Source organism: Telmatherina bonti, assembly GCF_933228915.1.
Source record: "Telmatherina bonti genome assembly, chromosome: 19".
In the NCBI taxonomy this organism is placed as follows: domain Eukaryota; kingdom Metazoa; phylum Chordata; class Actinopteri; order Atheriniformes; family Telmatherinidae; genus Telmatherina; species Telmatherina bonti.
In genome coordinates, this window is record NC_136617.1 from 27,642,778 (window position 1) to 27,669,479 (window position 26,702).

General features: G+C 40.5%; 1 protein-coding gene across 4 annotated transcripts in view; it reads right to left on the reverse strand.

Annotated features, from left to right (window-relative positions):
• Positions 1 to 26,702, reverse strand: part of LOC306770097 (triple functional domain protein) — a 97,708-nt gene that overhangs the window by 38,282 nt on the left and 32,724 nt on the right. For all 4 annotated transcript variants that reach the window (XM_079258889.1, XM_079258891.1, XM_079258888.1 and 1 more), the window contains exons 3-15: positions 23,566 to 23,640; positions 17,514 to 17,628; positions 15,994 to 16,186; positions 12,763 to 12,867; positions 12,453 to 12,649; positions 10,007 to 10,235; positions 9,128 to 9,250; positions 8,444 to 8,635; positions 5,167 to 5,298; positions 4,181 to 4,411; positions 3,356 to 3,478; positions 1,517 to 1,708; positions 260 to 429 (exon numbers count right to left, since the gene is read on the reverse strand). In XM_079258889.1, the coding sequence (XP_079115015.1) occupies positions 260 to 429; positions 1,517 to 1,708; positions 3,356 to 3,478; positions 4,181 to 4,411; positions 5,167 to 5,298; positions 8,444 to 8,635; positions 9,128 to 9,250; positions 10,007 to 10,235; positions 12,453 to 12,649; positions 12,763 to 12,867; positions 15,994 to 16,186; positions 17,514 to 17,628; positions 23,566 to 23,640 (2,077 nt within the window). The remainder of the gene's footprint in view (positions 1 to 259; positions 430 to 1,516; positions 1,709 to 3,355; positions 3,479 to 4,180; positions 4,412 to 5,166; positions 5,299 to 8,443; positions 8,636 to 9,127; positions 9,251 to 10,006; positions 10,236 to 12,452; positions 12,650 to 12,762; positions 12,868 to 15,993; positions 16,187 to 17,513; positions 17,629 to 23,565; positions 23,641 to 26,702) is intronic.

The window sequence follows — 26,702 nt, forward strand, 5'->3', positions numbered from 1 at the left end:
TGACTGGGAAGGCTTGATTCACATCATTTTTACCATCCTTAAACCATTCAGCGACCCCCTTGTGCCCCTTTAATGATGGCATTGTCATTGTGGGGGACTACACTTCCATCATGATAAACCTGATTCATCAGAAATTTGATCCCTGAGAACATATTTTATATGTAAATAGTTACTTTCTGTCTGAAATCGTCTAAAGATGTCATGTGAGCAAACCTTTAGTGCAGGTTTTCTGCCCTAGTTAAGAAACTTGAATCTGTACCTGAGCTGTTGGATCAGGTCTTCTCCCTCCTTGATGACGTTGACGGTGACCTGCAGCGTGGTCTGTTGCTGCTGACTGAAACGCTTGATCAGATCCTGGACGGCTTCCACAGAGTCTGCGTAAACGTCATCCAGCAGCTCCTTCTGGAGGTCCTCCAGCCACGTCCACAACTACAACCGTGGAGAGCAGATTTGAGCTTTTTCTGCTTGCTTATTTCAGTGATATTTCTGGGATTAGTCACAGATCATAAATCAGTTAACCCTTTAAAAACAGAACGTCCACCAGAAATTCCCCATTAGCATTATCTAGTTTAAGCTGCTCTAAAATAAACTCTATATTAGCTAGAATGGTAATTTTTTATTATCTACGTCAATACGTATCGCTGATGTCGTCATATTACAATACACACACGTCATATACAAACACACGGTGGCGCAAGCAAAATGTCTCGGGAGAGTAGGAGCAAGCAGCAGATTACTGACTTTAATATTCGAATTTAAATTTGCATTTATTCAGACTTTTATTGTTCCATTACTTTTTTTTTTTATATTGGTCACATTAAAGGGATAACAAAAAAAACTCTTAAATAAATAAACTAATAAATAAAATAAAAAGAATAAATAAACAAAACAAAAATGAAATAAAATAAAATAAAATAAAATAAAATAAAAGCCCATGTATTTTATGGGCTTTGTATTGCAAAGGAAATTTTTTCAATCAAAACAAATGCGTACTCTGCTCCTAAAAGACGTCAATAACTGAAATACTTGTATAGTATAAAGAATTTTTTTTTTTTTTTTTGTACATTTAGTTTTGTTTTGGGTCTCCATAGTTTGTGTGCTTATTTAGTAAAATGTTTAAAAAAAAAAAAAAAAAATCTGATTTTTGTGTATATTTTATATGTATGGCATAAATCAAGATTTGATAAGTCCTTATTGCCCATACACTTGATTAAATTAGTAATTTAAGTTGTCATTACATCGACGATACTCAATAAAATGTCACCACCATGTGCAAAAATAAAAGTCTTTAAAGAGTTTTTAAAGAGTTAAAGGTGTTAAACCATGACAGAAACATCCTGAATTTAATCAATGCTTAGTTTTCTCTGAATAACTGAATTAAATATAAAATATACAGAACACTCCATTTCATCTGGTGATGATGTCCCTAGTGCTCAGAGGGCAGTGTGAAAGCTCTCAACGACAAAAGCACACAGCCCACCATCCACTTCAGCATTACGTCATCTTCCCAGCCTACCTCTTTGACGTGCGTGTGGAAGGCGACAGACATGTCCAGCAGGACTTTGCGCTGCTCCACGCGGCGAACAAAGTCTTGGATTCTGTCTTCGAGCTGGTGGGCGGCCTGGTAGATCTCCTCTGGGTCGCACTCTCCTGTCTGGGCCAGCTGCTCGGCCGCCTCCAGGAGCTTGTCTGCATTGGTGTATGTGTTCTACACAGAGGCCAGAGACACGGAGTGAGATGGATTAGTTGAAAAGGGCTCTGCAAAGTGAGCAAAACATCTTTCCAAGAAGAGAAGAGGAAGAGAAACTCGTGACAGGGGCAAAATGAAAAACAGGTTATAAGAGGACACATGCTCTTATGGGAGTTCGTTATAGCAAAGCGACGGAGAGAAAAGCTGCAAATAGAAAGAAACAAATGGTTACATTATGTATAGGATGTAAAAAGAGTATGGTAAAGTTGGTCCAAGTAATAATAATATTAATATTACAATATCAATAATAACAATGTTAATGTTAATTATAATAATAATAATAATGAAATGAAATGAAATGAAAATACTTTAGAAATCCCCAAAGGGAAATTCAATATTGTAGTAGATAATAATTAATTTGAGGATTTCTTCAGATCTATAATAATAATAATAATAATAATAATAATAATAATAATAATAATAATAATAATAATAATAATAATAAATGGAGGATTCTCGCAGTTTAAGCAGATTTGTAAGCAAGTAATCTAAAATTTCCCAATGAATCTGGTAGAAGTGAATGTCATTGAACAAGTTTAATTTTATATAGGAGTAGATCTCTGACATTTAGACTGCATTCAATCTGAAAAGCTACATATTCTTTATGTAAAAATACAATACATGACAAACAGTTATAATAATAATATTCAACAAATTAAATACTTTTTTGTTGACTCAAATGTGGAAAAGTAGTTTACGGCAGCCTACAATAATAATTTTCAGCCATGATTTGTGCTTTAAGTCTCCATAATCTTTGGTTACGCTACATCCAATAAATGATTAATAGAAAATAACTTTTATTGAACCACAGCAACTGTTTCCACAAGATAGGGCTGAGAAAAAAATGTTTAAATGCTCAAATCCTACTGATTTATTTGCAAAAATGCAGAAAAATGAGCAATAAGATCAATAATGATCAACTTACATAGATAACAGCTAGCAAACTAATGCAAGCTAACAAAAAAAATGCTAATGCTAGCACTAGCAAGCATTATCTAGTAAGTTCTCACATATTACTTTAGTTTTAGCTTAACCACAGTTGATAATGGGCAAATATATGCCATATAACATAAACTAGCTGTTATTATGAAGTTTTTATGGATAAAATAATCAAACTTCTAAGTTTAAGCAAACTGCATACACACAAATACATTTGGAACTTAATTAAAATGAAAATGCTAGAAGTGGCAAAAATTTTCTAATAAGTTTAAATGTATAACTTTGGCAAGCTTTAGATGAATAGAAACCATTAGCAATTGGGTTAATATAAAAAACCACATAACAGTTCCAGTTACTGTCATGGGTTCTGTTTGGATACAATAATGTCCAATCTATTACTATGTTCAAGAAAATGAGCCGAATCCAAAGTCTTTTGGACCTTAAATCTTGATGTGAATAATTTAAGCTTTATAAATGAGGAAGTGGTTGAAATCATAACTCAAAATCTCCAAACAATTGTTTAAAACTTTACGTTAAGTAAATCAGTCATTCAATACATTATTAAAAAGAGGGATAAAAAACAGTTGTAGTTGTGATTTTTTGTAAAATTCCAACACTAATTTTCAGCTCATTTCTCATACGGGTGTGATTGTACCAGAGAATTACCTGTGCCACTTCCTCAAAGTCCTCGTGGCGTTTCTGTAGAGCTCGAGCTCGATGGAGGGACTTGCCCACACCTGTGTGTTTACTGAGGAAGGCCTCGCCGTGGTTTTCTATCCAGTCCAACACCTGCAAAGAAAAACCACATTCCTACTAAAAGAGACAGACTTTGGGGAAACGGGAAGCCACGAGGAGGCCCCCGGAGGTGAGGGCTGAGTCTCGAATGCTGACGATCATCTTAGACTAACGGTTAAAGCAAAGGAGTTGAGATAAACGATGTTCAGTATTGTACGAGTCACAGCACCGAGCTCGTCCACATAAACTCGCCTCCCTGCATTTTGTACTTCACGGCATGAATGGATGAACACCATCTGCATGGACATATGACCCAGTTCAGTTACCATAGCAACAGTTGCCATGTCAACACACTCAGGAATGCCCATGATTTCTGGACAGCAACTGTATTATTATATTGGAGCATTTAGTTACAACATGCTCTTTGTGTTTGTTTTGTATTTGCTTTTGCACTGCTGAGGACATTTATTTTTTAAACAATTAGTCAACGTACTCGTCCACAACAACACGTGACGAGAAAACAGGTAAAGTTCAAGCAACTTTCCTCAAAGATGTCGCACTAGCAGACATTACTGCGACTGCAAGCAAACCCTCTATTAAGCTTCTTTATAGCATTCAAACCTTTCATTTTCAGATTACTACCTAACTTGTGTGTCATACTGAAAAAAACAACCTTGACAGTGATGTGTGAATTACAGAGCACATATGCAAATAAACAAAGAGTACCTGTGCGTGTGTGTGTGTGTTTGTGTTTACCTGCTGGACGTCCTGTTGAAAGACACAGAGCTGCAAACGCTGGTGCAGCCGCACTTTACGGTGCTGCCAAATGTTTTCCAGCTGCCTTTGGTGGTGCAGCACCTCGTGGATGATGTCCAGGACGTGGTGCACCGCCTTGGAGTAGTTTGCTGAAGCCGTTAGTGAATCGGCACTGCCCGGGGTCAAAGGTCGCTGCAGTTTGTCCAGCAGGCCTTTTCCATCTTGACTCACCTGAAGTATTTTAAACAATTTTACTGTGTGGAAATCAGCCATACATACACATACATGATCCTGGCATATTTAGGATATATATAAAGAGAAAGGTCTGTTAATTTAATCATGGGTTTCTACATGTGAACTTTACCCTTTAAAAGCTTTCAGAGTGGGTCTTTGTAGAGATAAGGTTTGCATACTTCACTAAGATTTGGTAAAGAGTTTTGAGCTACAGATGCATTATTCCAAAGGATTATTCATCATTAATTTTTTAAAGTAAACACAAAAAGTTTATTAGTGCTGTGTGCCATTTTCATCCTATGCTCACTATTAAGCATTTATCAGGGGTGTCCAAAGTCGGTCCTCGAGGGCCGTAGTCCTGCAGGTTTTTAATGAGCTCCTCACTCTGGATTAAACACGTATGAAATTCTGCACAATGACTTATTCATTTGAGCCAGGTGTGTTGGAGCGGAGGAACAAGGAAAACCTGAAGGATGGTGGCCCTAACTATGGCTATAAAATTTTTTAGCAAATGTCTGAATAATAGGAACCGGAGTAAATGCAGACTCACAATCTTGTGCTGGAGTTTTACTTTACGTTTACAGACAAACATTTTCCCACAAACTACACTGATTTCTTTGTCAAAAAACATTTAACTTCCCCAATGAGTGCAGTCTGTTCTGATTGGCCGATAAACATGGGCTGTTAGCAGCAGCTCATTCCTTGTTTTCTTATATTAGTGTATGTGAAGGTCTTCTGTTTGGTGACGTTACCTCAGAGTAGGCAGCGGTGATGTGTTCATACAGGCCTTGGTGATGGTGAATGGCATCCTCAAGGTCTTGCAACTCTGAGGGCAAATCCACCTCGCTGCACGCTTTACACCACGAATCCACATTACTCATGTACTGCAGGGTGAAACACACACACACACATTGTCAGACAGCAGTTATCATCAGATTCCAGTCAGACAAAGTTTTTAGGTGTCTGCTTATGCTTATAAGCACACTTAAGACTTTAAAGAAGAAAGATCTAATCTTGTTCAGTGGCCTTGTGGCAACTTCCAAAAAACTTTCTTTCTTTACCCCCCACCACCATCACCACCACTGCAGGAGGGAAGGAAAACAGAAAAACCAGGGTAAAAGGCCTCAAAGAAATATCAGCAAATAGAAGTGACTTTTTCCTCATTACTGCTTTCTAAACATCTCTGCCACAATAATTGGAGCAGAATCCACAAGCGCTTCTTTGAATGTTTAAAGGAAAAAGTTGGGGTGACACTTTCCATTTCAGCTAACAAACATTAAAGGTTGGTCTGATGACTTCAATATTCCAGGTTGGAAAAGTTGCATCGGCCACGTTCCCCTGCTGAGATTCAGCACATGTGCCTTTGAAGGCCATGCATCACTCCATGGTGGTCCAACTAACAAACAGACTGAAATTACAGCAGATAAGAAATACCCTACTTATATTTTGCACATGTTTATGTAAATATATGTTAATGTGATGCACATGTTGGGTTTTAAAGACTTAATTATGCCAAATGGATATTTAATAACACACAAAGTGTGTGTGTGTGTCCAACTGTATTCATTTACAGAGGGAAAGTTGATAGCACATCAACCTGAGCTTACCTGAGGCCAGCTGCCCCCAAAGCCAATTTAGTGCAACAACTGACTGTTTCATGAAAATATTCCTCATGACATTATTTGTTATAGAAGATTTTTTCAAATAAAAAAGGGATAAATGAAATAAAACAAGGAAATTCTATAATATTGTCAAAAAGACAATAAAAATAAGCTCAGTGCAGTTTGATCTAAATGAGCCATAAAGGCTTTTTAGAGAAGTTTTCACCACACATGAAAGCAGCAGCAGACTGAGGTCAGTAGACAGTTTTCAAACAGTCTGAGCTCTAATATAAAGACCAAGTTACCTTTAATTACGTACTAGACCTTTTCACCTTCTAAGATCAAGTTTCACAGAAGAAGAAGAAAAAGCACACATGCCAAAGTGAACACAAGCAAGGAACTTAAACAAAAACACACTGTCAAATGTCTCTGCCTCAAAACGATTACAAATAAATGCAAAGACATTTTTGAGAAATCAGAAATACGCACGTTGGAAAAACAACAAAACAATTTGTGTGCTGAGAATTAAAAGCAATGACATGAATACAGAGAAAAATGTCCATAAAGATTTAAACACCCTGAAAATATGAAGTTGTAATGCATGAAGCTTTGTCCTCAAGTAGCGTCGCATGATGAACCCGGACTAAAGCCTGTTACATACTCCACGAGAAGAGAGAACTTTTTTCTTGTTCTCGAGGCTCCGAGAAGAAAATGATGTGATTTTGTTTCTCGCGGACGCGTTTGAAGACAGTTCTCAACACATCGGGCTGGCAGAACTTTTTTCTTGCGGGGCTCCGGGAAGTATCGTGTGATTGGTCGGACATTTCAAGTAGGCGTGGTTAACACGGAGAAGCTGCTTCCGCGTTTGAACTGTTGCAGGTAAAATGGATTGTTTTAATAAACCAGCTGATCGAGGTGGTGAGAAAGTACGACCATTTTTACATGTGGCGTTAAAACACTCTGACCCAGCTGCGTGCACGACCCGTCCTGCCGCGGACGAAGTTGTTCGTGAAATATGAAACTAGAAAAGCACTCGGAGAGCGGGAACCTCCGCCAACCATAATGTTAAAGAATCCTTTAAAAAAATTCACGAATCCAAACGGTGATCCGGATCACCACCAAAATTTAATTTGTTCTTCATTTTTACTTTTGCAACAACTCTTGAAATTTTTATAAAAATCCCTCCGTAAGGCAAGGCAAGTTTATTTGTATAGCACCTTTCATGTGCTTTACATGAAACATTAAAAGCATTACCGAAAAAAAAGCATAAAAGAAAACACAAATAGCAAAATCACAATAAAATCATAAATTATATTAAAATAGTTAAAATCAGAATTAATTGAAAGTTACTGTGCAGATTTCATGCATAGGCGCATGAGAAAAGAAATGTTTTTAACCTGGATTTAAAAGTTTCCACATTTGGTGAAAGTTTAATCTCCACTGGCAGATTATTCCACTTGTTTGCAGCATAACAGCTTAATGCTGCTTCTCCATGTTTAGTCTGGACTCTGGTCTGGACTAGTTGACCCGAGTCTTTGGATCGAAGAGCTCTGCTTGGTTTATATTTTCTGAACGTATCACAGATGTATTCTGGTCCAGAACCGTTCTGGGATTTGTAAACAATCAGCAGGGTTTTGAAATCTATCCTGTGACTGACTGGAAACCAGTGTAAAGATGTTAAAACTGCTGTGATGTGTTCAGACCTCTTAGTTCTAGTTAAAGCTCTAGCAGCAGCATTCTGGATGAGCTGCAGATGTTTAATGCTCTTTTTAGGAAAAAGACCGTAACAGTAATCCAGTCTACTGGAGATCCAGTCAGTCCGTAACCTTTTCAGTTATCTTGAGCACAAAGACGTCAGGAAAAACATATCCTCCTCGGCGGAGGTAACAACCGGCTTCACTGAACATAAAAGCAGGCGTGGAGTATGTATGGACCTGACAAAAAAGAAGCTTTTTCTTGTTCTTGCAGCCTTAAGAACAAGAACTCAGTTCTAGCTTCTTGTGGAGGATCTAACAAGCTTAAGATGTGGGTCTTAAGATGACTTCAGCTCTGTCAACTAGTTGGTATCAGGGGATAAGTGGAAACAGGAATCATTTACATGACTTACATGAAAATCCACATTTATCCTGTAAATCATAAGCTGAAGCCAGCTGGTTACATGATGTCAGACTGTAACAGTTCTGAATAAACCTGGACCCTTTTTTTTTCTTTGTAGCTTTGAGGCATGGCACCAGCAGCAGGAGTTATGGCTTCCTTAAACCCAGAAAACAAACCAATGGGCCCCATTTAAAGGCTTCTTACAAGCCATCGAAGACCACTTCAATTAAAAAAAATGGAGTCAGTTCCTTTGAGATTAGACCAGGGATGCAAATCCTGCCCTTTTCATCATATGAATCCATACCACGGTGTGCCGCTCTGCCACACGTACCTGGTCACATTTCTGGTGAAAGCTGGCGGACATCTCTAATATTGTGCTGCGTTCATCCAGCGCAGCAGCAAAGGCCTTCCACTCCTGCTCCAGCTGGCCCGAGATCTGCTTGATCTGCTGGGAGGCGTAGTGTCCCGACTCCAGCAGGCGCTTGCCGACCGACACGATCCGATTGATGTTCACGTACACATTCTGTCCGGCAGGACACGGGGGGGAAGGATGGAGAGAGGTAAACAAAGGGATGGGGATCAATTCTGTAAGAATTCATTTGCAAAAAACTCCAAAGTGGTCGACTAAGGAGACAGTTTTAAGACAAACGTAAAGTGATGGATGACGGTAAAAAGGGAGGAGAGAGTGAGGCAGAGGCTATTGGACACTGTGTCTCATCTATGAGCAGAAACCAACGGCTTGACAGATTCCTCACCTCACATAATAGTTATGTAAGGCTGACGGTGGATAGAGAAAAGGATTACTTAATACCTTGTTGTGCTGCTGTGATTATGAGCGCAGAAGCACAGGCTGCTCTAAACAAACACTCAAACACAGTACTGGAGGTTGATGCTAAGTGCATTAACTATATGATTATGTGGTTTTGGGGGCATGAGCTCGAGTGGGCGGGGAAAAAAAAAAAAAAAAGAAAAAAAAAAAGCATCACCTCCTGCTGCGCATCTCTGTGTGTCTTACCATGCAGTTCATTGCAAAGTGGTTGTGCTGGGTTTGCAGCTCCACGGCTTGGGGGTGGTTGTTGCCAATCTCTGTGTAGCCTGCCAGGAACAAACCCTTGTTGTGCATGATCCAGTCAAACATCTGACGGATGAGGACGTCAAAAAAGAAAAATAAGTTAAGCCAACCGCATGAAAACATTCACACACGCCGTTTATTAGTAACTTTTACTGTTGGCTGCAAGCACAGGTACACACACACACACTATGTGGGGAAAGATGTGTGTTTGTGCGCTGCCGCAGTGTTCACACAGTTGTCATCTTCCCTGGCCGGGGGTACACAGAAATGGACTGATTCTGTTCAGGAGTATCCTCTCAGGCTCTCCTAGAGAACAACTTGTGGCCTATGGTGTCCTAGCAACAAGCTCCGACTGCGGCTGTGTATCCAAGACTGCAGCTCGGTCTCTGCTGCTGCAGCCTCTTCTTTTATTCTGCTCACTCAAACAGGGATGTCTGGATTTCTCTCCTTGTCTTTTTCAATTTTGTGCTGCAGCTGTCAGAGCCTGAGCTGTCGTGTCAGCAGCTAGAGACGGTGTACCTGCACAGCTCGCTCCATCCTCCCACCCTGTTACACTCTGCAGTGCTGCACAAGAGGAAACTGTTTACTTTTATTAGTTTAATAAAGTTTAATGGACTGCTTAAAGGCCAAAAAAAAAAAAAAAAAAAAAAAAAAAAAAAAAGATGCCAGCTTGTGTGATCTCTGCAAACAGCATCACTCGATGCCTGGCTGTGAGTGTAATTAAGTTTTGTGTATTATTGGCAGATGCTCGGCTGGAAGCGATCGCCAGCTGTATTTATAGATTATCGCTACCATCACGGCTCAACCTCAACGTGCACCGACCTTCTCCGCGTCCTGCTCGAACAGGCGGAGCTGGAAGCACTGATCCAGCTGGAGCTTGCGGACGTGCCAGGACTGGTGCAGATGCTGCCGCGTGGAGTGCAGCTTGTCCAGCAGCTGAGTGATCCGAGGCACCAGGCCCTGCGTGTCGGCGTTGCTACTGCCGCTGCCGCCGCTGCTGCTGCCGTTGCGGTTGGAGAAGGACTCGCTGCTCTGAATGCGCTGCAGCAACCTGGAGCGAAACCACAGGTGCAAAATCAGGACATGCGATTTGCTTTTATTTGCAGGATTTTACTTTAAACCTTTCTGAAATGTGTCGCATGAGGAAGTTTTGACATGAAAACATGCAACCAGATGAAAGATGCGTAAAAACAAAATGATAAAACTGACTTGATCAGATTAGTTTTAATCACGATGTTAACATCAGTAATGCGCAGCAACCATTTATCAGAACAAGTACTTAGTCTTTAACAGTGTTGAGGTGGGTGTTTTACACCGACGCAGCACCAGGAACCGCAGTTTCCCAGCAGTACATGGATCTTTTTACAACATTCTCACTGTTTTTAACTTTACCTGTCAGTGGCTGAACAGAGTCGTGTTAACAAGCTGCAGGAGCTCTCATGTTCGAACATTCAGAACATCAGGCTTCATTCTCTCTCATAAATAATTACCAAGTACATATATGTGTTTCTTTATTGCCTCAATATAACAGTTCATATCGCAAAAATGGCAACAAATGTAGTGAATAATGTGAATTTTTCATTATATCTTACACATCTATCTTTTTAAAATATACATAAATGTTGCACAACTGAATGCAGACAGAGATGTTCTGTCATCATTTGGCCACAGTTTGGTTTTTCCTTCTTAAATCCCATTAAATATACGTCACTGACTTTCAGTTTGGTGTCGTCTTAAACTGGGTCGAGTCATAATAAGGTCTCACGTGAGAACGAGACCTCGTATTTTAATTTTACCTGCAATAAAGACCGTCTAGTGTAAGGATGTCAGTATGTTTTGCTAATTCGTCTCCATCATCATCAACTTCTGCCTTACTTTTTGTGCTGAACACTGACAGTCATCGTCTCAGCCAGTATATACCAGTACAGTTACCTAGTTTCAACTTGTCCACTTAATTGGACCGAATTCATTGTTCCACTGCAGATGCACCTGAGGGAAAATGAATAAGTGACGCTGTGAAATGTGTGAGAAAATGGTCATGTCATTCGGCTGTTCTTCACTTTCTCTCTGAGAGATCCTTGCATAAGTAAAAACAGCCGAATGCAGAAGTTACTGGATCCCAGGCCGCATTATCAGGGTGTGTTCGTCTGATTTTAAGAGCTTCATTTAGCTTTGTGTGAATTCAGTCACACTAAGGTGATCATGTGCGTTTTAAAAAGTTCAGTTTGGGTCTGACGAACACAATAATTAGTTTTAATTATAAATGTTGGCGTGACTCTGCAGCACCTCTGAGCTCATGCAGTTCCACACTGTCCTAGTCTTCCTGGCATGCTTCATAAACACAGAGAAAACTGTTCATTATCTAACCAAAGAAAGCAGTCCAAGTGGATGCATCTATCAGAGAAAATCCTTTTGTGGTGGTCTTCACCATGCACTGCTTTCTCCAGATGCCTTGCAAAACACAGAAACTTCAATCCTTGCCCCTGTCCTCAATGTCAAGCTTAACACTATTTCAAAACTACACAATATACATCGCTTCAGCATCGTCATTACAATGTACGTGTGTGCAATAGTCACATGACAGGTCCTGCAGCGTAAGACTGAAATTGACTTAATGTTCTCATGGATTTCTTTGTGGTAAAACACGATTTACGTTAGCAGACTATAGAACGAAGCATGTACTCAGGACCTGGCACAATAAAATAAAGCAATAAAAGATAAGTGCATAGAAAAAAATATCCACAAAAACAGCTAAGATCAGTGCAGGCTAGCTGTCAACAAGATGGCAGCAGAACTCAAAGTACTATTCAAGTCATCTGTTGACAATTCCTTCATCTTTTCATGACGTAACACATACAGCAAGGTGAGGGAAAAGAAATATCATAATATCATGCAGCCCTAGATCCTCTGCAGGTTTGTTGTGCAGCAGTGGATTATGCATGCTCTGTTTCCACTTTGAGTTTAGTAGCTTTCAGTCTTTATGTATCCTTTCTCATCTTTGTGAAATATCACCGCTGTAACGATACAAACATGCGCAGAAACTCAGCTCAGATTACATAGGTGTATATATATATATATATATATATATATATATATATATATATATATACACACACACACATACACATGTCTCTGTGTGTGTGTGTGTGTGTAGGCGTGTTGTTTACAGTAATTCAATCTAAAATGAAGCCATCAGAAAGCTTTACTTTCTAAATAACTCTGAGCAAGTCAAATGGAAATGTGCAAAGGACCAATAGAGACGTTTTACCTCTGTCCTTCCGTGTCCAGCTCCTCTATCGGAGCTTTTATGACCTTCTTCTTCAGCGCAGCGTGCTCCTCCACCATCTGCCTGGCTCCTTCCAGATCTTGGGGAAAGTCTTTCCTCGACACGATTTCCTGCATCTCCTCTAACCGAGCCAACATCTGCGTGGCGTGACCGGAGAACTCCTCGAAGGCCACCCTCACCTGGAAACAGTCGGCGACAAATTAAATCATCTCCTGATCCCCATCAGTTGTTTTTCTCCTCTAGACCTAAACTTTAAAGTGTGATTTTAAGCATCGCAGTGAGTCAGTCTCACCTCTATCCACTCTTCGTGGTTGTAGTCCAGGCTGCCGTCAAAGTCCGCCGTCAGCTGGGAGGGATCCACGACTTTGGTCAGGCCCTCTAGTGACACCATGGTGGTCTGGTGGAGAAAAGAGAGTTTATAGTTTGGGCTCTTCTAAACACAGAAGGAAACTCAACTCCTGCATGTTGTAATATCAATTTCAGAGACACACGAAGGAAACGTTTCCTCGCTTGGTATCGTTGCCTCTGTTTCTGCTGAGCCACCTCCGCATCACACCCCCACACACATGGCCGGAGATGGATGGAGAAAAAGTGATGGCGAGGATGAGGCTTTGTGCGGGCAAAACAATGCAGAGATGCAGCGCCGTCTTCAAAGAAGCAAGGGAAAAACACTGACACGGTGTGATGATGACGAGCAGCTTTGCTCTCACTGAATCATGACATTTATGGAGACAAATGATGAAATTTGACTCTTCAGCTTTGCTGTTGGTGTGAATTTAACACGAGGGGAGGAGGGATTGTTGCCTTTTTTTTTTTTTTTTCTTTTTAAATATAGCAAGCCAAGAGAGGATTCTTGAAGCACACACACACACACACACATATGCTCTGTAAAGAGACACTTAATCTGCATGCTGGATACACACATGCTTGAAGCAGCTGTTGTCCTGGCAACCATTTTGATCGATTTTACTGGAAAGACTTCAATTTATATTTGGTCTTGTTCAGTCCTACATTTATGCTGAATTAAGAAGAAAGATGATATGTATGGTGGACGCAGAGTTTGTGCCGCCGCTTTTACACCTGCAGGACTTCTCATGATGCCAAATTCCAGTTTAATCCAAATAATTCCTTTTTATTTTGACAAAAATAATGATTAAATAATTTAGTCCATCCAGTGCCAGAGCCATCAAAGTGGTCCCACAGCATGATGGAACCTCCACCGTGTTTCATTTTAATTTCCTTGGTGATGTTTCCATCACGTCATCTGCCGACCTCCTGAAGCTCCCGTTAGCTCCACTTTATTCTGACTGGACTGTTTGCTTATGTATCAGAATTTCTGTAAACATGATTCCTGCCTTTTTTAAGCCTTTTTCCAGTAATCCTCTGTGTCTGCATGTGTTTCAGTCATAGACTGTTTATAAAAGATGGACGGAGCCTCTGTGACGTCACCAATATGTGACTGAAAAGCTGAAGCTTACTGGGCAGTCCCCATTGTCACCATCTTGGCAGCATCTTACGTGTCGTCTCGCCCAGAAAATACAAAAATGAGCAAAGAGGTAGAGCTGAGAGGGGGGCTGTGGGCGGCATGGTGGATGATTGACATCTATCAAACTCTGACCTCTCTGTCACCAAAAGCTAACTGAGCTAACGGGTGCTAACCAGCTAACAGAGGTACGCAGGCTATAGCTAAATCATGCTGTTAATCGGCTAAAAACACGATTGTGCTCCACTCTGCCTTCCTGCAGCGGGGTATCGGGTACCTGTCAATCAAAAGGACACACCCCTAATTATCCCAAATTTCAAAATGAAACTTGTCAGATGTTATAATGTGATGTTTTATGTTGTTGTTTCTCTCTTTTTGGGCTCTTTGATGATCCCTTTTTAGCATGTGAAATGATGTTATTGATGAAAGCAGCTGTGAACATTTTGTTCCTTTTAGCCTGCAAAACCATCACTCATTGGTTGCTTGAAGATTCAGCAAATGCTCAAAAAAAAAAGATCACAGTTGAGTCTTTTTTTAAGGCAGAAAAATGTGTCAAAACAATTAGATTAAATGTAAGAAGCTGTACATAGTTTATGTCAAATATGTTCTGACATTTAATTTCACATTTCCTTTTCCTCACATCCCTGGAAAGAAGTAGGCAGTAGTGCAACGCTGTACGTCCCTACACCATTTCTATAACAGGCAATTTATCACAGATGATTTACAGATTTTTTTTCCCAAGCAAAAGGAAAAAAGCCAAACAAAGAGAGAGTAAAACATGAAAACGACATTTTTTTTTCTGGCTTTTTTCTGAAATCCATCTGTTAAACTGCTCCATAATTTTATCCAATACATGAAACCCATCATTTTTAAAAGTTGTCCTGACATGCTGCTGTTTTCATCTGCATTTTTCATCTCTAAAATAACATCCCCTTCTTCTTCTTCTTCTGAAAACAAATTCCTCATTATATTTGCAAGTAAATTATCTCTTAGTCTGAATATTATTTGTCCTGAATCAAATCTGGAAAATTTAGAGATTATATTTCTAAGAAGAGTTCATAAACACATTATAAATATCCCTATTATAGTGAATATTTCCATGCATTTATTTCTGGTGACACTCAGCAGCAATAATCCCAAGCAGCCCTGTGCACATGGACCATATCCAATCAATGCTGGAGTGGCATGCCAGGGCATCTAGTGGATATAATTGCACCCTGCCCTGCAGCTACTCTTCCATTCAAATGATCAATATGATATCATCAGACTACAGCAGACCTGTGTGAGCAGTCATTTCCACACCACTGCATTTGCTTTAGCAGCTTTAAGTCAGAAAGGGGCGGGGGGGAAACACACGGTCAATATCAGAAATGTACTGTACAGGAATCTAAACACGATGTACAAAAAAAAACAAAAAAACAGGATGTTCATGATGAAGGGCATTAGCTTGTGACAACTCATTTTCCACCTCTATAAGCCAAAAGAATGAACATTTTCATACCAAACTGGGTTGTTTAAAGCCCTCATCAGCCTGGCAGTATGAAGCTGTTAATGAATTCTCCTAGGGGGAGCATCTACGTCGGTCGTACTGTGAGCAAACCTGCTGTCAGTTTATAAGTCATGAGTATTCAGAGCATAAAAATATGCCTGCTTTTGAGAACATGCCATTAAATGAGCTGTGAAAATATGTATATTAATTAACGCTTGACTGACGGAGTCACAAATGATCTCCTGTGGGCAGCGTTTAGGTTCAACACGATGACATTTTTCCTCTGGCAGACAACTGGGTGGTGATGTACACATGCAAAGCAGCGGGGAGAGGAGAATAATGAAATGTGCTGACAACGAGCAGCTGAGTGGGGGGGGGTGGCGATTGTTATCGCAGCTCAGATGACAACAAACTGGGAGAGGAGGTTTTATTCCTGCTTCTACGGCACGTTGATTAAAACATCCTATTATATATTTTCAGGTTTCAGCTGCGACTTTACCCGTCAGGCTGTGCTTTAAATGTTACAGAGGTTTCATAGTTTGAGACCCTACCTCGAATTCGAACTTGGAGCTGCCGAAGTTGGTCCTCTGCTTCTGCCAGAAGTTGTCCGGTTTGATGATGAGCGCGACGTGGATGCAGGACGGGAACGATTCCTGCAGGATCTTCAGCAGAGGCTTGATGCTGTCCCACTTGGAGCCGCGCATATCCACGATGACCGTGAAGCCATGTTTACACACCTCCTCGCTGGGATGGATGAGGATGGAGGTCAGCGCGAGTGGGAGGAATTAAATAGGAGAAATATCAAGGGAGGGAGGGGTTAGGGAGAGATTGGAGGGTTTAATCCAGAGAGGAAGAGAAGAGACAGATGACAGGCGTGGGAAAAAGATGAGAGAGGGATGATGGAAGGAGAGAGAGAGAGAGAGAGAGAGAGAGAGAGAGAAAAGGGAAGGAGACAGGAGAGGAAGAAAGGGGGAAAAGGGAGGAAAGAAGAGAGGAACAAACAAACAGTGAGATGACGCATTTTTCTATACTGTGAGCAGCCTACGCAGCAAACACACATCCCACACACACACACCCACCCACACAGCTTAACACACATGCGTGCACACATACACAAACCTGTGACAAATGACTCACATACATGAGCTTTAATATAAAACCACAAATCAGCAACATTTGTGCAGTCAGCAACCTCTTTCCCCTGTGGAGCCATGTTATGGACAGCATTGTTGTAGCATAACCCTACACACACACACACGCGCGCGCGCACACGCATGTACACAGCGTCACATGAAACAAGAATCCCCTAAAAGTGTCTAAAACCTTTAAAAAAATATACATACAACTAGCTGCCAGTATTTTCCATAACTGTACTACACGATTCTACAAAATCCACTTCCTCACTTTCAGCTGCTGTTGGCGAGTTTTTTTTCACGTCCCTCTGTTTCTGCATCTCTAACTGTTCCATCTCCGCCTGCTTGCCGTCTCCCCGTCAGTAGACGGTAAGCGGGCGGCTGCACGGATGACTCTCCTCCACAAACGGTCCAAACAGCAAACAACACGACAGATGATGAAGCTAAAAGGTGTCGGGGTGACGGAGAAGTTCGCAACGTTTCAGGGACGCGACAAAGTCTAGATGATCATCAGGCAGAAGGAGACGAGCGCGGATGGAGGCGATGAATGGTTACAGATATATGGAGGGAGGGGAGGACAGATGTTTTACCTGGGAGGTGAGGAGTAACCACTGCTGCTCCTGCTGCTGCACTGCCTCGGCTACTGCGACACTTTGTTTTGCTTTCACACACTCGCTCGCTCGCTCCCTCGCACACACACACACACACACCTCCTCACACATGCGCTCTGCTTTGCTCCTCTCACCGCTGATATCTCTTTCCTTCTGTCATTTCTCTTATACGTCGAGCTGACTGCCTCTGTCTCACTGCTCACATGCTCGTTTCAGATGTGTCACGTGTTTCCTTCTGCAGCTTCATCAACTCGCTCGGAGGTGGAGGGGGGTGGGGTGGAGAGCTGCTAATTCTCCTAATTGCAATAATAAAAAAGAAAACTGCACCTGGGGATGCCGGCGAGGTAGGCGATCAGCTTCCTCAGGTCATCTGCTCGTATTCTGTCGTGGTTGCTGCGTGATGGAAATGTTAAGACCGGACCACCACGTCGGTCTCTTCCTCCTGAGGCAACACACACACACACACACACATACACAAGAAATGAGAATAATTAGAAGAGTGCGCAGAAGTGACTATAATACCTACCGATATTGTTTTAAGATGTTCAGTGATCCAAAACGAGACTGAAAGGCTGAATGAGCAGGAGATGCTGAGCCTGCTGAACAAGCCTGCTAAAAGCTTCACAGTGGATTTCATTTGCTATTTACTCTGTAAAAAGCTCCAGCTGTTAGCGGTGTTGTAATAATAGCAGATTCTTTACAAAGGTTACAGACGCTTGAATAACGACACACAGAAGAGACGGAAGAGTTTGACTTGACATCACTGAGAAGGAAAAAAAAAACAAAAACGCAACAACAAACATTAAAAGCTTTACTTTTCTGTGTGCACCTCCCCACAGCGGAGATAAATGTTGTGTGATGAATGCCAAGTTATATATGTGTGCACTGGTTAATTAAAATGAAAGTAAACTCGGTTTGGTTTTATAAACCCAGTAAGATGTGACACAATGTATGACTGTAAAATGTGATGGGTTAACTAGTTTACAGCACACAAACAAGGCTGGAGTGAGGCAGCATTATTCTGCATATGCCACAGATGGAGAAATGATGCAGGAGGGCCAATAATTACAAGCAAAACTAAAAGAAAGAAATAATGACAAAATTGATAAATTAATCCAGTCGCCATTCGCCCTGTGACTGGTCAAGATGGAGGATTGAATGGAAGGAGTAGATTCAGGCTGGATTATCTCGTATTAATAGGCCTGTATGTATACAGCTATTAAAAATTGGACTAATGTGGATTCAACTCCATGGAATCAAACTGGATGAGCTTGACCTGATTGTGTGTGGGAAGTGCTGTTAGATGACTTTACTGTGAATTGGCACTATTCCATCCATCCATCCATCCATCCATCCATTTATCCTTCCATCTATCTATCCATCCATCCATCCATCATCCATCCTTCCATCCATCTATCCATCCAATCCAATCCAATCCAGTTTATTTATAAAGCACCGTTAAAAACAACAAAGTTGACCAAAGTGCTGTACAGAAGAAACAATAAAACATACATATTTACATCATAATTGGGGCATCAGCACATTGTTAATAGTAAAACAACCCTTTAAATTAGTAAAACGCCAAAGAGAAAAAATGAGTCTTCAGACAAGACTTAAAAACAAGAAGCGATTCAGCCTGTCTAATGTACAGGGGCAGCTTATTCCACAACTTGGGACCAATAACAGAAAAAGCTCGGTCACCTCTCAGTTTACGCTTCGTCTTAGGAACCACAAGCAGAAGTTGATCTGTGGACCTCAGAGAGCGTGTAGGGGAATACCTCACCAGCAGGTCTGACAGGTAGCGAGGGGCCAGACCGTTCAGGCATTTAAAAACAAATAAAAGAATCTTAAAATCAATTCTGTAACGGACAGGGAGCCAGTGAAGGGAAGACAAAATTGGTAAAACATGGTCAGACTTTCGAGATCCAGTTAAAAGACGCGCTGCAGCGTTCTGCACCAGCTGCAGCCGTGCGAGAGAGGACTGACTGATCCCACAGTACAGGGCGTTACAATAATCAAGCCGTGTGGTTACAAAAGCATGGATCAAAATTTCAAAATCATGTCGTGAGAGTGAGGACCTTATTTTTGCAAGCTGTCTCAGGTGGAAAAAACTTGCTTTCACCACAGCACTAATTTGTTTGTCCAATTTAAGTTCCTGATCCATTTTCACACCAAGATTGCAGACAGTAGGCTTAACAAACTGTGACAAGGATCCAAGGTTAACTGAGACAGCATCACCAACACTGCTAGGTCCAAGAAGAAGAACCTCTGTTTTTTTATCATTAAAATGCAAAAAATTTGTTGACATCCAAATTTTAATTTCATCAGTGCACTTTAAGAGTTCATCCATCCATCCATCCATCCATCCATGCATCCATCCATCCTTCTATCCATCCATCCATCCTTCCATCCATCCATCCTTCTATCCTTCTATCCTCTATCCCTCCATCCATCCATCCTTCCTTCCATCCATCCATCCTTTCATCCTTCCATCCATCCATCCTTCCATCTATCTATCCATCCTTCTATTCATCCATCCATCCCTCTATCCATCCTTCCTTCCATCTATCTATCCATCCATCCTTCTATTCATCCATCCATCCTTCCATCCCTCTATCCATCCATCCATCCATCCTTCCTTCCATCTATCTATCCATCCATCCTTCCATCCTTCTATCCATCCATCCATCCATCCATCCTTCCATCTATCTATCCATCCATGCATCCTTCCATCCATCTATCCATCCATCCATCCTTCCATCCTTCTATCCATCCATCCTTCTATCCTTCTATCCTCTATCCCTCCATCCATCCTTCCTTCCATCCATCCATCCTTTCATCCTTCCATCCATCCATCCTTCCATCCCTCTATCCATCCTTCCTTCCATCTATCTATCTATCCATCCATCCTATTCATCCACCCATCCTTCCATCCCTCTATCCATCCATCCCATCCATCCTTCTATCCATCCATCCATCCTTCCTTCCATCTATCTATCCATCCATCCATCCTTCTATCCATCCATCCATCCTTCTATCCATCCATCCATCCTTTCATCCTTCCTTCCATCAATCCACCCTTCCATCCACCCATCACTTATCCAGGGTCGCTTAACGGGTCGGCTGCCTCAGAGCAAGGCAGCTCAGACATCCCTCTTAAATTAGCTTTATATAAAATAAATAAATTGAAATGAGTTATTTAACACAACAAATTTATTTCCTGTTATAACTTACAAAAACAAACACATTTAAAACTGAAAAAAGTCCAAAAGCACATCAATTTCTATTCTTTTATGTAAAATAGTTTATGAATTGTAGCTGTACTGATGACTATTATGATTATTATTATTATTTTTAATTTGTATTTAAACACGGCACTGACTGGTCTGCATCTTGGTGAATAACATACAAAATGACGTCTGAAATGTTTAACTTTAACTGAAATGTTCGTAGAACGACGATGACCACAGATAATTTGTTTCTTCATATCCTGAAAAAAAGAACCACATGCAGCAACTTCTTCATCAAATGCTTTCCAGGTTATCTGACAGAAATCTTTGCACAATTTAAAATACAGTTGTGCTCATATTTATTCAAACCCTTTTATTAAAGAAGGAAAAAAAACAGCTGCCTGTAAAATAAGATGAAATCGACGAAAGTAATAATAAATAAAAAATTTTATGAAAATCATTACATTATTTTCTAATTCTGGTTCAATAGAAATATTTTTTTTAAAAAGGAAACAAATAAGATAATTTATTACATATTACATCACTCATAAACTAATATTTAGTTGAACAATCCTTTAATGTTTCCGCTACAGTCAGGTGTTTTCTGTTCCTCTCAGTCAGACTTCTGCACCTGTTGACAGGTATTTTGTCCCACTGTTCAACAGAAAAGTGCTCTAATTTGTCCAGGACCAATTTGTGTTTTTTCTTTCTTTAACTCAATTAAATGAAAAAACCGTGTCTTATATTACTAAATTATATTTTTGCAAATTTTTAGTTATTGTTCCTTTTTTAAGTCTCCAGTTATTTGAGTGACTGTTGTAAATTCAGCCTTTTCGTTAATGAAAGAATATGAATACATATGAGCACAACTGTACACCTAAAAAGAAATAACATGTTCTGCATGTGTGTGTTCATTGTAAAGCCTGATAGGGACTGGCTTTTAGCAGGTTGTGTGTGTATGTGTGTGTGATGATGATGTGAAACAGTTCAACACAACATCCATCATGCATCTGATCAGGTGATGTTTAGCATTTAAATCCTCCTTTGTGGAACATGACTGGTTGCCTACTGGCAGACTATCCTTTTGATGGTTTACCGTTGCCATTGCTTATACTGGTACCAGCAGAGCAGCTGCAGTCAACGTCTCATTGGCAGCACTGCAGAACAGGGAAGTTTGGTCCGTTTGTCCCTGCAGCCATCAAACACTTTGCTCACAGTGTGTATCACCACTTCTCCTTTTATGCCTTTACTCCTTCCAAAGCATTTATCCGTTTCTATCCACTATCTTGTCCCTTTTAGTGACCTGCAGGACGGCTACATTTCCCTACAGGGACAAATAAAGCATTTCTCATGTCAAGCAGAGGCTGCTGGCTTGCCTCCGGCTGCAGATCTACGTTCTGTTTTAGTCATTTTGCCACTTGTGTGAAGCGCTTATTATCTGCTAATCTAAACTATGACATGAACTAACATGAACTATGATCAGTCACAGCTAGTCAAACTGAATCTCTGCAACATATCATAAATAAATCTGTAAAATGAAATGAAAATCAGAGCTTCTTCAGGTAGAAGCACAACTTTAACATCTTTCAGAGGGATAAAAGTAATCGGTCCAGTGTATGTTTACCTAAAAGCATAAAAAATATAAATACACAATCTGTGTAAAAGAGCCTCTACTTTTATAAGTAATATAAGGGAACCCTTTCAGCTGCTGTTGACTCCAAAAAGCCTTTAAATCCGGTGAATTTCTGGGATTATACCGTCTGTATGAAGCTCCAGTGAAACCTGAAGAGTTAAACGAAATAAGGCTAAAACACTGATACAGATTAAGTAATAAAATAATACATTTAATCTAAATGTAATGCTGACTGACCAACTTTTCTAGCTTAAGTCCAACGCTTGAAATTCCAGTTTGTAGTCCAGCATGGCAGAGCTGACGGCCAGGTGAGGGAGTGATGAGAATAAGAAGTTTTTTTTTGCTCCTGACCTCTCACAGAAGCGGAGAGCTGCTTCCCTCACACAGGAATACGTAAACATGGGCCTCATGAGTTCAGCTTGTAAATTACTGAGTTCAGTTGGGTTTGCTGTGTGCCTTAAGGCTCGACCGGCCTCCTCCGGTCTCCACGGAGGAGCCAAATCAAACGTCCACGTGGTTAACAGGCAAACATGAGGGACGGCGATCGCGGCTGATTTATTAAGGGGCCAGATTCGGGATAATAGGCTTAGCTCATTTACCCTCCTCTTCACTGGCGGCCTCTCTGCAACGTCCCTCCTGCCTTCATTTCAAAGCCAATTACTCTGCCGGTTACTACTATAGGATGTAGTAGCTGACAGCATGCAATCTCCATGGCAACGCTGCCCCGTATCTTCCCTATCAGAATCTCTGCGATATCTGTCTGAGTCATTGTCCTCCTCTTTGCATTTCTACCTGTGACCTTCACAGCAAACACAAAAGGTCCAAAAGAGGAGTCTTCACACAAAAGACACACACACACACAAATGGACACACTTTTCCTATTGTTGTTTCCTTCTGTTCTGTGGACATCTGCATGAGCTTTGAATGCACATAGATATGGATGATAACACACACCGTGTCTCCGGCACACACATAAGAACAAATGATGTTTTTGTGTGCTATAGAAATAATTATCTGGATGTTCTTGGCGGTCTACGTCTCCAGCTCAGCCTGCTGTGAGTTTTTTCTGGTGTGTGTGTGTCAGTATGTATGTGTGAAGCATGTTTGAGCCTCACTAAGAGGACAGGCGAAAACAAAGGCAGCTGCAGCTCTCGACTTTGCCGTCCTGTTGTTGCTGGTTACACAAAGGATATCTATATGTGTGTCAGTGTGTGTGTATTCTGCAAGTACTTGTGTAAAGACGGGTCAAAGGCTAAGTGTCTGGACTTCAGCCTGACCCCCCCAGAGTTTATACAGGCACACAGCTTGTTATTACATCTTCTGCGTGGAAGAAACAGAGGAATTGTTTGTGATAAAAGCTCAAAAGGAGAGTCTGCAGCTTAATACATGTTAACTGTGCGTGTGTGTTTGTGTGCATAGAAACTTTGCAGTGTACTTCATGCACCCCTTATTTGCTGCAATCAGACAGTTGGGGTTGAAGGATCGGTGATCCAAATGCACTCAGACATGATCTCACCTGACAGAAAGGCAACTTTCTCTTTGAGGATGGGAAGCACTTCCATGGCTCTCATCTCCTCATTCCTCCGGTAGCCTGAACAGAGAGAAAAGAAAAAAGCAGAGAGACAATCAGACTTCGAGAGCAAGAAAAAAAAAAGAAAAGACCATCTTCCTCCTTGTTCTCTGCCCATCCATCCAGCACAGACTGCTTCTTTATTTGATTTCATTTAGTTTAGATTATTTGGCTACTTGTAATCTGGAGGATTACTGCCGTCTCTCTCTCACTCTCACTCTCTCTCTCTCTCTCTCTCTCTCTCTCTCCCACACACACACACACACACACACACACGCTATAAGAAAAGACTGCAAGACAACGGCTGGAGAAAGACCAGACACACAAGAAAAACTGCTTTAAGGGACTAAATTGAGATGAATGAGACTAAATACTTGTAGCTGGAGGCTGAATTCATGAATCTGGCAAACGATGACCTGATGCTTATATCTAAGTGACAGAGGTGACAAAAAAAAGGCAACTACTCAATTGTAGTTAAACATTTAATGTTTAAACTTATGCAGCGACTGGAGGAGACAGAAAACTCCATCATAGAGATTTTAACAAACTTTCAAATGAGCAGCTGTCATTATATCTCTGATTTGAGGAAACATTGGATGGAGAGCCTGTTCAACAGTCACATGGACTAATTTGTGTGTGTATCTGTGTTTGTTGATATTGTTTCTGTTATCTATATGGACCTTTGTGTCTGGTTGGAACCCCACACATCTGTCTCATCTTGGCATTAGCATACTGTAGCTAGCCATTAGCAAAGCTAGAACAGCAATCCACATGACTAAACACTGCCTGGACTGGCCATTAGCATGTATGAGTTGGCAATGATCCAGCCAAGGCCACCGCTCTTACTAATCATATTGTAAGTCGCTTTGGAGAAGCGTGTCTGCTAAATGACTGTGGGATAAAATGTCAACATCACGAAGAAGGTAGAAGACTCTGTGTATCAGCAAAGCTAATATGGACTTTAAGTTAGCAACATGTACTAGCAACCCAGAAACAGAAACAGAACGTAAACCAAAACCCACAAACTTTAAACAGTTAAAAATTTTTAAATTATGCTAAATAAATAGAAAAATAAAATAAAAATCCAGAATATCAAGAGACATTAGATCTATAATGTTCCCCTTGGCAAAGTAAATTTGCTCAGCAGAATTCAGCATCCAGATAATCATTCTGCTTGCTTCAATGCTGGACAAGACAAAAAATAAATAAATAAACAGCAGTGTGTCTACATTAGTCTGAAGAACAGACAGAAATTACAATAAAACTTGGGACAACCTGCCATTAGGAAAAGAAAAGCTGAATGTCACTGGATTTTCAAATAAAAGTGCAGATTCAATAAGCTAAACGTGGCTTTACAGAAACTAGTGTGAATAGTATGTTGTAAATATCTTAGCAGTGAAAATCCTGCATGAATCTGTTTCAGTTACGACTGGATGAAGATAAACCTGATTAATTACAGCCAAAGAAAAAATTATATACTGCTGTATTTTTACTGATACCAGTACTGATGGAAGAATGAGTTAATCCACTCATAAGTCAAATGAGAAGTGTGACGATATGCTTTTGTCCCGATTCGATTTAAATTGTGATTCTCAAAATTCTTCAATATTGATGAGTTTTGTAGATTAAAAACATTTTTTTTAATTTTTTTATTAAACTTCTTTTTGCTAGTAATTTTTCTAGATTTCAGTAAGAGTACATAACACAGTATCCAGACCACCATTCTGCTGCTATAATGCCCACGAAGACAGGTAAAAAGATCAATAAAACCAATAAAAATGACAAAAATTTTATAGTAAATTGATTTTATTTAATTGAAAAAAAAAAAATCGATTTTAAAATTGTGAAACAAAAATCCAGATTTTCGATTCGATTTTCTCACCCCTACAAATCAGTGTCGCAGTTTTTCTCACATCAAGCTCACAACACAGCGCCATAACGTCTGGACATGTCCAAATGAATGCATGTTTTCACTTGTTTTAAAAAAAAAAAAAAAAAAACATTTCAACCTCAAAATCTTCCTACTTTTTTCAGGAAACCCCAATCGATCCATTTATTTTATTGAAACAATCTGTCAACAAAGACACAGTCTATTTTTTACCCATTTCAGCTTTGACTTAGACGACTAATCGGTGGCATTTTCTCATGGATAGAAACTACCTGTCCATACTGACTCATATGAACGTTCAGAGCTGCAACTTCTCCTTGGAAAAAAAAAAGTCCTCTTTGCACAGTTAACACTTTACATACAAGTCAAACCTTAATAAATAATAAGACTCAATGCAGAAAATGCTTTTTAAAAAATCCTGCAGCTGTGACGTGCACTACTGACTATCAGCCTGTAAATGTCGTGCTGGCTCTCCTGGGTGTGATGTTGACAGAGATCCGATTGTGCTGAAGGTCTGTTAGAAGTGAAGCAACAGCTGTCAGAGGATATTCAATAAGAAGAAACCTGTTTAAACAACTCCAGCACACTGACACAGAATTCCCTAATGTGATTAAAGTCAGAGCTCAGCTTTAGCGTGCACACAGAAAAGGGTCCCCGGGCAGAGAGGGGTCTGGTTTACGTGACAGATCATCCAGACATTCTATCTGTGTTTCTTCCTCTTGTTCTGACTCTTATGTGTGGATGTCGGGGTAAAGGTCTTAACAGACGCGTTACAGCAACATGAACTAATCGTTCCACACTGGTCACATTAACATCAACACTATTGACATGTTAAATCAGAAATAAAGAGTCACAGTGAGCCATCACTGTAAAAAGTTGTCGCCCATGAGGTCAGATTTAACTAAATATAGCACGGCTCGTTGTCTGTACGTCAGCCTAATAAACACGCTGTACTTATGTAAAACATAATGGCAGTAGATGGGAGGTGTTGAAAATATCCCTTTTTCCATATCAGCTTGCTCCTGCTTGTCTGTTAATGTGACTGCAAGCCGTTAGCTGATCCATGATGTTTCGCTACGCGTCACGCTTAAACTGCTGTCTAGTCATCTGTAGAAGAGACACTCAGACATGAGGTTGACACGTTCAGATAAATACAGAGGAATGTCTCTGATCCCAGTCATAGTTGTGTTGACAC